This window comes from Primulina huaijiensis, chromosome 18 (genome assembly GCF_012295235.1).
Source record: "Primulina huaijiensis isolate GDHJ02 chromosome 18, ASM1229523v2, whole genome shotgun sequence".
Lineage (NCBI taxonomy): Eukaryota > Viridiplantae > Streptophyta > Magnoliopsida > Lamiales > Gesneriaceae > Primulina > Primulina huaijiensis.
Window position 1 is genome coordinate 3,678,750 of NC_133323.1, and position 12,475 is coordinate 3,691,224.

General features: G+C 32.3%; 2 protein-coding genes across 3 annotated transcripts; both read left to right on the forward strand.

Moving 5' to 3' along the window:
* Positions 1-302: 302 nt before the first annotated feature.
* LOC140964984 (uncharacterized) lies at positions 303-4,084 on the forward strand. 2 transcript variants are annotated; one of them, XM_073425003.1, is made up of 12 exons: positions 303-473; positions 668-767; positions 1,276-1,337; positions 1,664-1,720; positions 2,048-2,107; positions 2,210-2,266; positions 2,539-2,581; positions 2,907-2,984; positions 3,086-3,257; positions 3,372-3,404; positions 3,487-3,640; positions 3,741-4,084. In XM_073425003.1, the coding sequence occupies exons 1-12, from the start codon at positions 381-383 to the stop codon at positions 3,846-3,848; spliced, it is 1,017 nt and encodes a 338-aa protein (XP_073281104.1). In that variant the 5' UTR covers positions 303-380; the 3' UTR covers positions 3,849-4,084. The 2 variants fall into 2 exon arrangements, with proteins under 2 accessions (XP_073281104.1, XP_073281103.1); XM_073425002.1 differs by having other exon boundaries at positions 305-473; positions 3,086-3,404.
* Positions 4,085-5,817: 1,733 nt separating this feature from the next.
* Positions 5,818-7,979, forward strand: LOC140965209 (uncharacterized). The gene is made up of 3 exons (XM_073425331.1): positions 5,818-6,044; positions 6,607-6,921; positions 7,402-7,979. Exons 1-3 carry the CDS (start codon positions 5,945-5,947, stop codon positions 7,773-7,775), a joined length of 789 nt encoding a protein of 262 aa, XP_073281432.1. The 5' UTR covers positions 5,818-5,944; the 3' UTR covers positions 7,776-7,979.
* The last annotated feature ends 4,496 nt before the right edge of the window (positions 7,980-12,475 follow it).

Here is a 12,475-nt window from a genome sequence, read left to right on the forward strand (position 1 = left end):
ATTTTAAAGAGTAGGTCTCTAGTGAGACGGTCTCACGAATCTTTATCTGTGAGACGAGTCAACCCTACCGATATTTACAATAAAAAGTAATATTATTAGCATAAAAAGTAATACTTTTTCATAGATAATCCAAATAAGAGATCCGTCTCACAAAATACGACCTGTGAAACCGTCTCACACAATTTTTTGTCTATTTGAAAACACCGTCGTACATATAAATAGAAATAGTTTATAATTCAAGATTTAGTTTTATTTACAAAATAAATTTAATATCGTAGGACGTATATACGGATTCATTTGGGCCAAACTTGTAATTTGGGTTCGGGTTAGATTTTAGAAGATCGAGAAAGGGGTAGGATTCTAGGTTCCGACCCGTAGCGATGGAACCAAGAAGATTGCGAGGCCACTCAGCTGCCGCCACTTCATGTATCGCTTCTCGCCTCCGCCCTGGAATTATAGCCACTGCCGGAGAGGTACTTAACGTTCTCTCTCTACTCAAACTAATCGGAAGCATGCGTGTTTTTCTGTGTTTATTTTTAATTTTCTTGAGAATGATACACAAAGTTACGATTTTGAGAAACATGTTAGCGTTTTTGGATCTATTTTCATTTTGTTGATTATATACAGAGTTTTTAGTCTCTTGATTGATTTTTATGTGCAACAACAGGATGGTTTCGTCTGCTGGTTTGATTTACGGTGCAAAGATGTGTTGTTTAAGATGGATGTAGCGAATGGAATTCCTGTTTCATCGTTATGTTTCAAACCAGGTTAGTACTTTCCCTTACGTTTTTCCTATGTTTTACTGGTTTTGTCGACCTTTCTTCAGAGACTGATTTATATTCTGTATCACTATGAAATATCTAATGGGCCCATATGTTTTTCATGGTTTCTTGCAACTTCAACTAGATGTAGGGCTTATTGTAATGAGATTGTGCACTGCAATTGGGAAATTTGCCTATTTTTTGATTCCTGCACTTATAAAGAGCTATTGTTTAGGTCAAGGAATTTTTGAAGAATTTCATCGAGTTAATGTTTTTGTTAGTATAGGTTGAAAGAAAAATTTTATTTGATGATGTACATTTGAGAAGCTTCCTGATAAAGTTCACTATCTGTCACTTCCATCTACATTATGAGTACTCGAGATTACATTTTTTTATTGATCAACAATATTAAAAATATGTTTTGTTGACACAGTTTATGAGAAATATGTTTTGTTGGAGAATTGCCATGCAGCCTTCTCGTGATTGTGATTTTATGTCTGTGTTCCATTCACAGGGAATGAAGATATCATCTATGTTTCTGCTGGCAATGAAGTCAAGTGTTTTGATCTGCATATGGTATGCTGTGTACGTTGATTTGACCATGTCAAATAGTTTTTGCAATGTTTTCTCGAAATTTTAAAAAATATACTGTGATTTCTTGAGCCATATATCTTACTTCTGTTTGTGTTCTGGCTTGTTCATTAATATACTAAGATTTTTGCGCACATTCTCTTTTACAAAGGTAATTTTTTAACTGCCCCTCGTGCATTCTACTAATAATATGCATTTGATTTAAATATACTAGCTATGCGAATTGCGTATTTTGCTTTCTAAAACTTTTATATCTTGTCGCACACCAGATGCTAGCAATGGCACTAATTCATTGATTGTCGTCATTAAAGACAGATTCATTGAAGCAACTTGAATGCTACAACTATAACAAGGATGAGATAAATCAGGTATAAATTATGAATTTTTGTGTTATTTGATTTTTTTTTCATGACATCGTTTGTTGGGGTGAAATTTTTCTGCACTTCTGTTACGGGGATAAACTGTATACTTGGTCTGAAGTGAAAGAGAAAAGAAAGAGTTGAATTTCATGATGGGGTTTTGTTGAGCTTTACTTTGATTCATGATTCGCTATATCTACGTAGTAAACCATCGGCTTTCTTATCTGAATTTTTATCTATCCATGTTGATGTAGACAATCTAGTTATTTTTCTAGTACATGAAACTAAATCATACGCGAACCTGTTGTTTTGGATGTGTCACTTGCGCAATTGAAGATTGCTTTCCATTCAAAGTCGCCGTTCCTTGCTGCGGCAGATGATACTGGAGATGTGAAGGTAGTTTTATTTGTCAGAGAGGTTTTACGTCCATCACAGGAGTATGCCATCTGCAATGTTTAGGGAGCTGTGGCTGAGAGAATGACTCTTGCTTTGTTGCAGATCATTGACATCCAACAACACTGCATGTTCAAAACTCTAAGAGCTGGCCACAAGAGCGTATGCTTCTTTTCATAAGATATTTTTAGATGTATTTCTGTCAGAAGGTTTCAGTTTATTTGGTCTGTTTATTATGGGATTTTTATTTTCCCTTCAAACGATAGATGCAGTGTTCTGATCTCTTGATCTTATGGAAAGCTTGTTGACCCTTAACTTCTCTCAAGGTTGATGTCCCTTCGATGTTTATTATATCATTACTTAATGGTTTTAATTTTTTATTGTTTTTTATTTTCAAATTCTTTGAGAACTTTTGTAACATTTTCTGTCTTCAGATTTGCAGCACTGTTCAGTTTCTTCCTTGGAAGAATTGGGAAGGTAAATTTTGTTTATGTGCATGAGCTGATGTATGGTGCATTTGACTATTTGTTCAACCTTCCGGACACCTACGCGCAGGCAGGACAAATCCTAGTCTTTAAGTATCTCACTATCGTTTTTGTGTTGTATTTTGATTAGAATTCTATGTGTCTTATCTGTGCTGCATCATTCTAGACATGTACTGTCTTGAGTATCATTTCAGTTGAATAATATGGTATTCTGGTTGCTAAACATTCATGTTTTAACTTTTAGTTGCTATGCAATGTTTAATACATCAGTGTTGTCTGTTATTTCATTTTATTTTTGTTTGTGGTTGTTGTTGCAGTCATATCTGGCGGTCTTGATTCGAAACTTGTGCTGTGGGACTTCTCCAAAGGACGACCGAATAAAATTATGGACATGGGTATAGATTCATCCTATGTGTTGTCCTCATCTGTTCTCCATGTTCTTTGTTTTTCTTCTTTGTTTCTTCATTAACATTTGTAATTTAAATACCTGATACAGGCAATAAGGGTGATGCAGGACAGTGTCTAAACCCAGCTTTTATCCATGGTCTAGCAGTTCCTGAAGTAGACATGGTGGATAAAGTTGGAAAGATCTGTGCAGTGGCTAAGGGTGACGGTGTCGTCAGTATACTCAATATTGATACAGAGCTTATGGCCCCACTTAAATCCAAAATTTCAGTAAAGCCTAAGCTAGGAACTAAATCTAAGTCAACATCAAAAGATGATGAAGCTTCTGGTTCCCAGGATCAAGATGGAATTGATAGAGGACTGCATTTAGACTACTCAATGGGCGGACACACTGCTGCTGTATCCTCCGTGTAAGCTATACACTGGTGTTGTACTTGTTTGTCGAAATCTAATTGTTGTAAAGGATCTTGTATTTGTAATTGAATCTATCAGGACCTTTTCTACGTTTGGAGAGAAAGGGAAGTTTATCATTTCAGGTGGGAATGATAAGTCTATAAAGCTGTGGGATTGGTCAAAAGCTTACGAGGATGGTCTGGGTAACCATGGGAACCAACTTCTTCGCTTGAACATTAATCTGAAAAAAAAGGTGGGTGAACACAATCTTCTCCTTGGTCATTTGATTGTCAAGGACTTGCTTTTTTTTTCGGTTATCATGACATTGTTCTGATTGGTTTTCACTTGCTCAGGTCAATTGGCTCTGCACCAGTCCTTCTGATTCAGAAAACCTAGTTGTTTGCGACACATCCAGTGTAGTGAAGGTTTATACCATAAGGTGTATCAGTGCGGAGCCTTAGAGTCTGAAACTGCTGGAAAGCCAAGCATTTTGAGTCTTGAGATGGGGCTTCTTGCACATGAAACAATTTTCTATGCTGTGTTTGCTGATGTTTTAGTTTGCGGGTTTGAAATGAACTCTTTGAATTTGATGTCCTTTTTAATGTGTGTATTTTATGAGCTCGACCATCGTTGAAACAAAGGTTACTGGTCGACTCATTTCCACAAGATATTGATATTGTGAGATTGTGTTATATTACTTTTGATGGTGTCACTGGTGTTTGGTTTCTCACTTGTGTGAACGGTTTGTATTCGCAGCTAGTATCTGCATCTCTTAAATGGTACATAAATTGGAGATGAATATTTCAATGCGGAACTGCCATATGTTTTTTAACCTCGTCTCCACTTGTGCTGGAACACAAATATAATTACGTCATGTGATTTTCCTGCAGCAAGTATTTCTCTGCTTGTAGAAGGCATATATGGTTAGTGATCTCGCGTTTTATGCTGACGGAGTCTGATATGTGCGGAAAGAATACTAAAATACCTAGAAAGGAACCAAAATAGTCAAGTCTTCGAGCCCATGGCAACATTTCCGGGAACCCGATAGTGTTTTTCATAAAAAAAAATATATATATATAGATCTCTTGTGACACGGTTTCACGAATCTTTATCTGTGAAATAGGTCAACCTTACCGATATTCTCAATAAAAAGTAATACTTTTAACATAAAAATTAATATTTTCTCATGGATGACTCAAATAAGATATTTAACCCACGAAATTGATCCATGAGACCGTCTCACAAGAATTTTTGTGTTAAAAAAAATATTGTTTACATTTGGTAAATGAGATGTGAATAACCAACATTCATAAAATTTCATAAAATTTTTACAAAAATATTGTCAAAACACAAAATTTAAGTTTTTTCATTTATAAAACCCTAAAAACGTTTTTAAAGTACTTGTTCAAATAGAACTTTGTTAGGAAAAATATTTTTAAAAAGTTTTTAGTGTTTTTTAAGTGAAAAACTTAAAATATTTGTTTGATTAAGATTTTTGTAAAAAAAATATTTTTTTAAACAAATTGTTTTCCTAGTATAATTTATAAAAAAAAAAAATTGAGAGATTTTTTTAAATAAAAAATTGTGAGTTAAACGAGAATTAAAAAGTTTTATAGAATAATTCCAAACACGTACTTAATTATTTTTAAATATAAAATCATTTTTTAATAGTTGTTCATACACATTTTAATCTGTAAAAATATTTTTATAAAATAGTTGTCTAAATACATATTTATTTATAAAAAATTTTAAAACATTTTATAAAAAATCTATAAAAAAAACATATATTATTATAAGTACTTGCCTAAATGTTCTAAATGTTTTCATCTTCAAATTCATCAATTTTTTCTCTCACTCATATTCACATTGTTCCTCGAGTTCAGTCAGTTCAGTTTTTTTAGCTTACGATGGTGGGTAGTTGTTATAATTAGTTATATGTAATAATCATTATTGATAACTTTCACATGTTAGGCATAATTATAAGTGTAATTGGATTCATACTAATACCAATAAGATGACATCGATTTGCATTAGCAGTAAAGGTTTGGGTAAATCTATTTTGAGATGGTGTAGCATGACATGTTAACTTGATCTATAATTATTATGAATAATAATATTTTTAATATAAAAAATAATATTTTTTCATAATTGAGCCGGATCGAAGATTTATCTCACAAAATTTTTACTATTATTTATGTGTCATAAACATAGACTCGTGAACTATCTCAAAAAATACCATCTCTAAAAATTTTTACTATTATTTATCATAATTAAGCATAATAATTGATAATTATTGATTATCACTATCACTGTTACTATCACATTATCGTTATCATTATTAATATCATTAAATTGTTAATAAAAACAATGGAAATGATTAATTTTGAAGATTATAAAATAAAATCTCAAGAAATGTTATCATCTTTGACATTTCATGAGCTTTTAAAATCCAAATTTCTGGATAGAATATGTCAGATTACCAATTTCATTTTGGATCTTATCTTGTTCTTGACACTTGACTCTCGCGTTATCCAGAAAGTATAGGGATAAAAAAATTATGAGTGCAACTGTTTTGTACTCAAATTCTCTTCTTTGCTCACCATATTTTCCTATCTTGAACGGACACAAATTGGGAAAGCCCTTCTTTTCCTTCAAAGGTACAATCTTGAATCTTCCATTGATTTTATTTGCTGTCAAAGGATTTGAACCTTGTATTTCCCCCGATATTTGTGCGATTCGGTTGATGGGTCTATGTCCCTTACTGTGGAACTGAATAATTTTTCGTTTTCTGGGAAAAAGGCAGTTGACTTATCGCATTTGGGAGATACAGGAATATTGTGTTCATGCATTGGATCGTTTTGGATTTTATAAGTTAAACTTGATTTCCATCTGCGTTTTTCTTGTTGTATTGTATTTGGCGTTTGTTTTTTTTAGTTCTTTGTTTTTTTAAAAAAATTTGGGTTATAAGTGAATTCACTTTAGAATCCATTTTCAATTACCGTAGTTTCTGGCCATGTTGATTATCTATAGGGGGCAGACCCATGGCAAGTACACAGTTACCGGATTGGGACGAAATTATGCGAAATAGTTTTTCAGAAAAATGTAGCTTCGTACTTTTCCTGCCTCTCTAAGCATTTGCGTACAAGCACTCGAAAACTAACCTTTTGTTTACATCAGGCTGAGGTAAAATTTCTTGATGCAGCTTGTTCAATTTGGCAGAAATAGCAGATAAACTTTCAGTTTCCAGCATACGAGCTGATGGAAACAAAGGAGAAAAGCCGCCTCAGAAGAATCCTTTCCCTGGAAAGGCCAATAAAGGAGGTGGAACAGGGGATAATTCGCAACCGGTTGACAATAAAAAGCCCGTGTCGCCTAACAAAGAAGAGATCCTAGCCGTTTTTAAGAGAATACAGTCCTCGATATCTAAAGGGGAGTCTCTGAACTCCAAGAAGAGCGCTTCAAAGTTAGATGAAGACAAGCCCTCTGCTGAAGCAATGTTGGAGGCTCTTTTCCAATCAAGGACTCCAGGGAAAGGTCAGACAGTCAAGTGTTGTGTTTACATTGATGCTGGCAACTAAATTTTAATTGAAAACCTTACACAGGGTGAAGGGATTTGTCATTTCAAGACTTAAGTTCAGGGAAACTAGTAAATTTGGCAGTCCTTGCAAACTTCAACTCCAAATATTAGTAATTTATTATGCATGGCGGCTTTTCAAATAGCAAAATATAAAAGTTGTGGGAGTTGTAACATTGCTAACATCTTTAGAAACCGACGACAACCCCATTTAAATGGCTTTCACTTCTTCAAAAGTTGGGAATGCCTTTGAGCTTAATACAACTCTATGATTTGTTGTGAAGTTGATTTGGAAAGTTGTACGGAATGTTCCCCTTCCTTGCTGCCGTAACTCTTTAATTTTGCATCTTAAGTTATGCACCTTTACTTGATAACTCCATCTTGATGGGAGGTTCTGTGTTTGGTCATTTGTTTTGAATTTAGAATTAATTTTCTCATAGGGAAAACAATAGGCAAGAAAGGGAGTAAATTTCCATCTCCCCAAAAAGATTCACAAAAGAACGAAATAACATCTGAAGATTCATCAACATTGAGCTTGGAATCACCTTCATTGCCGCTGCCGCCACCTTCAGAATTCTCTAGGCACCCATCAACTTTCGTGAAAAAGTCCCCGATACCATTTGTATCAAGCCCAAGAGACACAGTTGAAGCTAAAAGTGAAACTTCGCTAGCAACAGATGGAAACATTGAGATATCCAAGAAATTCGAGGGAATGAATCTTACTCGATTGAAAGAAGTAGCAAAATCTAAAGGAATCAAGGGTTACTCAAAACTCAAGAAAAGTGAACTTGTTGAGCTCCTAATCAGATCATAGAGTATTTTGTTTTCTTTTTCATTTCTTTTTTTGGTTAACTTTGTTTTGTGGCTGCTGCATTAAGAATAAACGCATGCCTTCAATTGTTTCATTGTTTTATTGCAATTTTTGGTCGTTGACTTGTGGGAATGCGTCTGAGTTTTTTGTTGTGACATGTAACCAATAATTTCACCCAAATCTAGATCATTGTTTCCTTGCAGTCAATTTATTTGGAAATAATTTATTCAATTCATAGCTTGCCTTGAACAACAATGTTTGATGCTTTGTTGGAAACAACGGCCTCATATTTTACCTGGAAACATTTCATTGCATCATCCTTTGTAATCCTAATGCCGGATACCAACACTAGATTCACACCTTTTGCAAAACCTTTCACTATGAGCGCGCACGGACATGCTCACAAAAGCGTACTCAAATGATACAGAGTTCAAGGTGCTCCAAGACACCAATCACCTACTGGAAAGTTGAGGAAGAGCTTCTGCACTTTGGTCTCTCTCTCTCTCAGTTGGAATTGGGATACAATCAAGTGCTCCATGCAGAAAATTTGGAGTGTCTTATATAGAACGGCAGAAAAAGACAATCCGTTGCCCTTGCCTGAACCCCAGGTCTATCGGGTGAGAGTCAAGTATCCTAAGCAACTGCACTACAACGGATTTGCAGAAACCATTTGATATTAATATATTTGTATCTTTTTTGTTTCTAACTAGGTTTTTTATTCTCTGTATCTGAAGAGTAGGTCTCTTGTGAGACGGTCTCACGAATCTTTATCTGTGAGACGGGTCAACCCTACCAATATTCACAATAAAAAGTAGTACTCTTAGCATAAAAAGTAATACTTTTCATGGATATCCCAAATAAGAGATCCTTCTCACAAAATACGACCCGTGAGACTCAGACAAGTTTTTGCCGTATCTGAAAATGTCATCGTAAAAATAATTGAATCAGTTTAAAAATCATAGAAGTATCAAATATCAAATTATCCAGTTGCATTTTATGACACTTTCTCTTGAGAGTTTACTTCTGGAGTCGCAAGTGTGTTGGTGGATTTAAAACTTTGTCGATGAAATGAATATCACATAAAGTTAATATTTATTTATGAATAATTATGGGAAGAAAAGTGAACTTATTTCCTTTATTTTACCATTTTTCAAGATCTTAAATACTTTTAAACATGATATCTTTTGTCTATAATTCTCTCTCTCTCACACACACATATATATACTAGAAATAATGTACGTGCATTGCACGTGAGAAACATATGTTAAAATAGTTATAATTTGAAATAAAATTAGTTAACTCAACAAAAGACAATGATAATAGTATTGTAAATTTTGAAAATTCGTGTTAATGAGCATATGTAACTAATTTGGAAAAAAACTTATTTTTTAAATTTTAAAAAAATATTTGGACTACTAAAACTTTTTTTATATCTTTTTTATCATATTGTTTTCTTTTGTTATTTGTCATATTATCTCAATAATGCATATAATTTATTATAATATTCAATTATTACAATCTTTTTTTTCGATCAATGATATGCAATTTTTTATTTACAATGTTGTTTGATTATTATTCTCTTTCATGTAAATTGACAAAAATTTCTACTGGATGCTTTTACTTTTCTAGTCACCTTTAATTTATTAGACACTTATACTTGATAACATATAAACTACACATTATTATTAGGGTGAACAAAAACTCGGTTAAACCGAATTAATCGACCGAACCGAGTCAATTCGAAAATTCGGTTCGGTTATTTCAGAAATTCGATTTTCAAATAAAAAAAATTCGGTTATATCGGTTAATTCAATTCGGTTACGGTTGTCAAAATTTTGAAATCGGCTAACCGAATTAACCAATATAATAAATACTATTATTTAATAAATTTTTATTATTTATCAATTTTAATATATTTTTTAATTTTTAATTTTAAAATCAGCCCTAATTATAAAGAAAAATTTGTGATTTTATGTTTTTATGCATTTGTATAGATTGTAGTGTTCAAAAAAATTACATATATAATTAAAGTTAAATCACAAAATTTTTTAAAAAACTAATCGGTTAATTCGGTCACCAACCTAATTAACCGATTTTAATTCGATTCGATTTTCATCGGTTATGAAAATTAATTCGGTCGGTTCGGTTATTGCTAAATATTTCGATTCGGTCCAGTTATGACTAATTCGGTTCGGTCGGTAACAGAACCGACCGAATGCTCACCCACTACAAGAAAAACGCTAAACGACAACGGATTTTATCCGTTGTCGTAGGCCTTTAAAAACTGTTGTAACTGAGGGTGTTGTTGAAAGTCCGTTCTACAACAACGGATTTTATCCGTTGTTGTAGCTTAATTAGCGACGGTTTTTTCTTAGCCGTCGCTAGCGACGGACTTTAAACAAATCGTCGCCAATTAGCAACGGTTTTATAAACGGTCGCTAAATTTAGCGACAGATTACCATTAAGTCCGTCGCTGATTTTAGCGACAGTTATTAATAATGTCCGTCGCAATTATTTTCATTACAATAAAAAAAATTACTTTTAATAAATCTAAAAAAAATGCTTATAATTTGACTATGCTAACAATATTCATTGACTATGCTAACAATATTCATGATTTTAACTAACACAGAAAAATTTAAAGCGAAAAAATTTACTCAAAATGGAAACTAAAATCGTGTAAGTGTTGTAAAGTGATGTTGTGAAAATGGACCGAGAATGTGGCTATTTATAGAGAATTGGCGACGGTTTTTTATTTAACTGTCGCAAATTTGAAAACTGTCGGTCATTTTAGCGACAGTTTTTTCTAAACGGTCGCTAATTTAAAATTAGCGACGGGTTTGTTTAAATCCGTCGCTACATTTAGCGACGGGGTTAATAAAACCGTCGCTAATTTAGCGACGGTGTAAAAACAACCGTCGCTAAATTTAAACATGCGACGGTCTTAATATAACCGTCGCTAAATTAGCGACGGTTAAATCAAAACCGTCGCTAAATTCAACAACAGTTTTTCAAAACTGTTGTCGTTTGTCTGAAAAATACGCCAATCGACAACGGTTTTTGAAAACCGTTGTCGATTGATAAAAAAAACACGGCAAAAGACAACGGTTCTTAAAACCGTTGTCTTTTGCCTTAAAAAAACGCTAAAAGACAACGGTTTTTAGAAAACCGTTGTCGTTGACCTCCTAAAAGACAACGGTTTTATGAAAACCGTTGTCTTTTACCCCCTAAAAGACAACGGTTTTGTAAAACCGTTGTCAAAACTTACCTACGACAACGGTTTTCACTAAAATCGTTGTTAAAGACTATACGACAACGGTTTTTCACAAAAACCGTTGTTGTATATGCGTTGTTGTTGGGCGTTTTTCTTGTAGTGACCCCTAATTATTATAACAATCTATCATCACATAAAAAGTAATGTTGGATTGATTTAAATAAATATTGATTAAATGTTGTCATCTATTTGCAATTTATAATAATAATATTTTTGACAATAAATCATCTTTTTACTGACTCTTATGACATTTATTTTAATATTTCATATTAACTCATAAGTATAATTAGCACAATCAAATTACTAATGTCATATTTGTATTAACTCCAGAAAAATAATATATTTAATTTTTATAATTGTTTAAATATCTTAAAGAGAACATTTGAGTACCCTTATCTTGAAAAAATTCATTGTATTTATAAAGTTTGAACGGTAAATATAACCTTATAGTATACATTTAATTTAGAAACTGAATTCATTGTATGACAAACACTTCTTCTATTTCTATTTTTTTGTGTTACCCAAAAGAGTTAATAATTTTGCTCTTTTATCTTCTCCAACTCACTGTAAAAAGTTATAAAAAAATATTTATTTTTAGAAAAATATTTTTATTTATTGTTTTTCTTGTCTATATATTTTGTTATATATGAGCATATATTCTACTTCATTGTCTTAATTGTCATATATCTTTACTATATAATTTGTGTACATTGAAGATGAATATATAAGTTTATTTTGTAGTTTTTTATTACCTGGACTTAGGTTGATATATTAATATGTTATATACATAGATATAAGAATTTTCAAATTCAATTTATTCACAATGATTGTTCATAACAAAGAACAACTCAAAATAATAAAAATTAGGATTCATAATTATTTTTAATATGATATACAAATAATACGTGAAAACTTTTTTTNGATTCAAAACTAAAAATTGATACATGTTTCTTCTAGCTTTACAGTCGCTTTACCAAAAGATATAACTGATAGTACGTCAAATCTTTAAATCATAAAACAGCTCAAGCGCCTACCCATCGTGGACAATTATTGTACCAAACACTCTATCTCCTAATAATTGCATCAATTGCAATCATTGAAAATCAAAGTCGCGATCTTGGCTCTGATACCAATTGTAGGCTCAAGCGTTTACTGTTTTATCAAAACCTATAGATTATGATAACAATACAAATCAAATATTTTAAATAGTACAACAGCTCAAACACAACATTTCAATTACTTTACCCAACATGATCAATTATTGTACCCAACAAATAAGTTTATTCAAATAACCTTTTACTATATCATATAAATTTATAAGACATTTGAGTAGAATATATACTTGATATTCTACATAAGTAGTAGAGAAAAAAAAATTATTTTCATTTATTCGAAAATTTTTATTTTAAAATAAAAGAAAAATCAGGAA

What these genes read in the sequence shown, in the direction of transcription:
- LOC140964984 (XM_073425002.1), top strand. Translation starts at nt 381, where the DNA reads ATGGAACCAAGAAGATTGCGAGGCCACTCAGCTGCCGCCACTTCATGT. An exon ending in TTATAGCCACTGCCGGAGAG is followed by an intron (nt 474 to 667) that starts GTACTTAACGTT and finishes GTGCAACAACAG; the next exon opens with GATGGTTTCGTCTGCTGGTT. An exon ending in ACATTAATCTGAAAAAAAAG is followed by an intron (nt 3,641 to 3,740) that starts GTGGGTGAACAC and finishes TCACTTGCTCAG; the next exon opens with GTCAATTGGCTCTGCACCAG.
- LOC140965209 (XM_073425331.1), top strand. Translation starts at nt 5,945, where the DNA reads ATGAGTGCAACTGTTTTGTACTCAAATTCTCTTCTTTGCTCACCATAT. An exon ending in GCCCTTCTTTTCCTTCAAAG is followed by an intron (nt 6,045 to 6,606) that starts GTACAATCTTGA and finishes TCAATTTGGCAG; the next exon opens with AAATAGCAGATAAACTTTCA. An exon ending in ATCAAGGACTCCAGGGAAAG is followed by an intron (nt 6,922 to 7,401) that starts GTCAGACAGTCA and finishes ATTTTCTCATAG; the next exon opens with GGAAAACAATAGGCAAGAAA.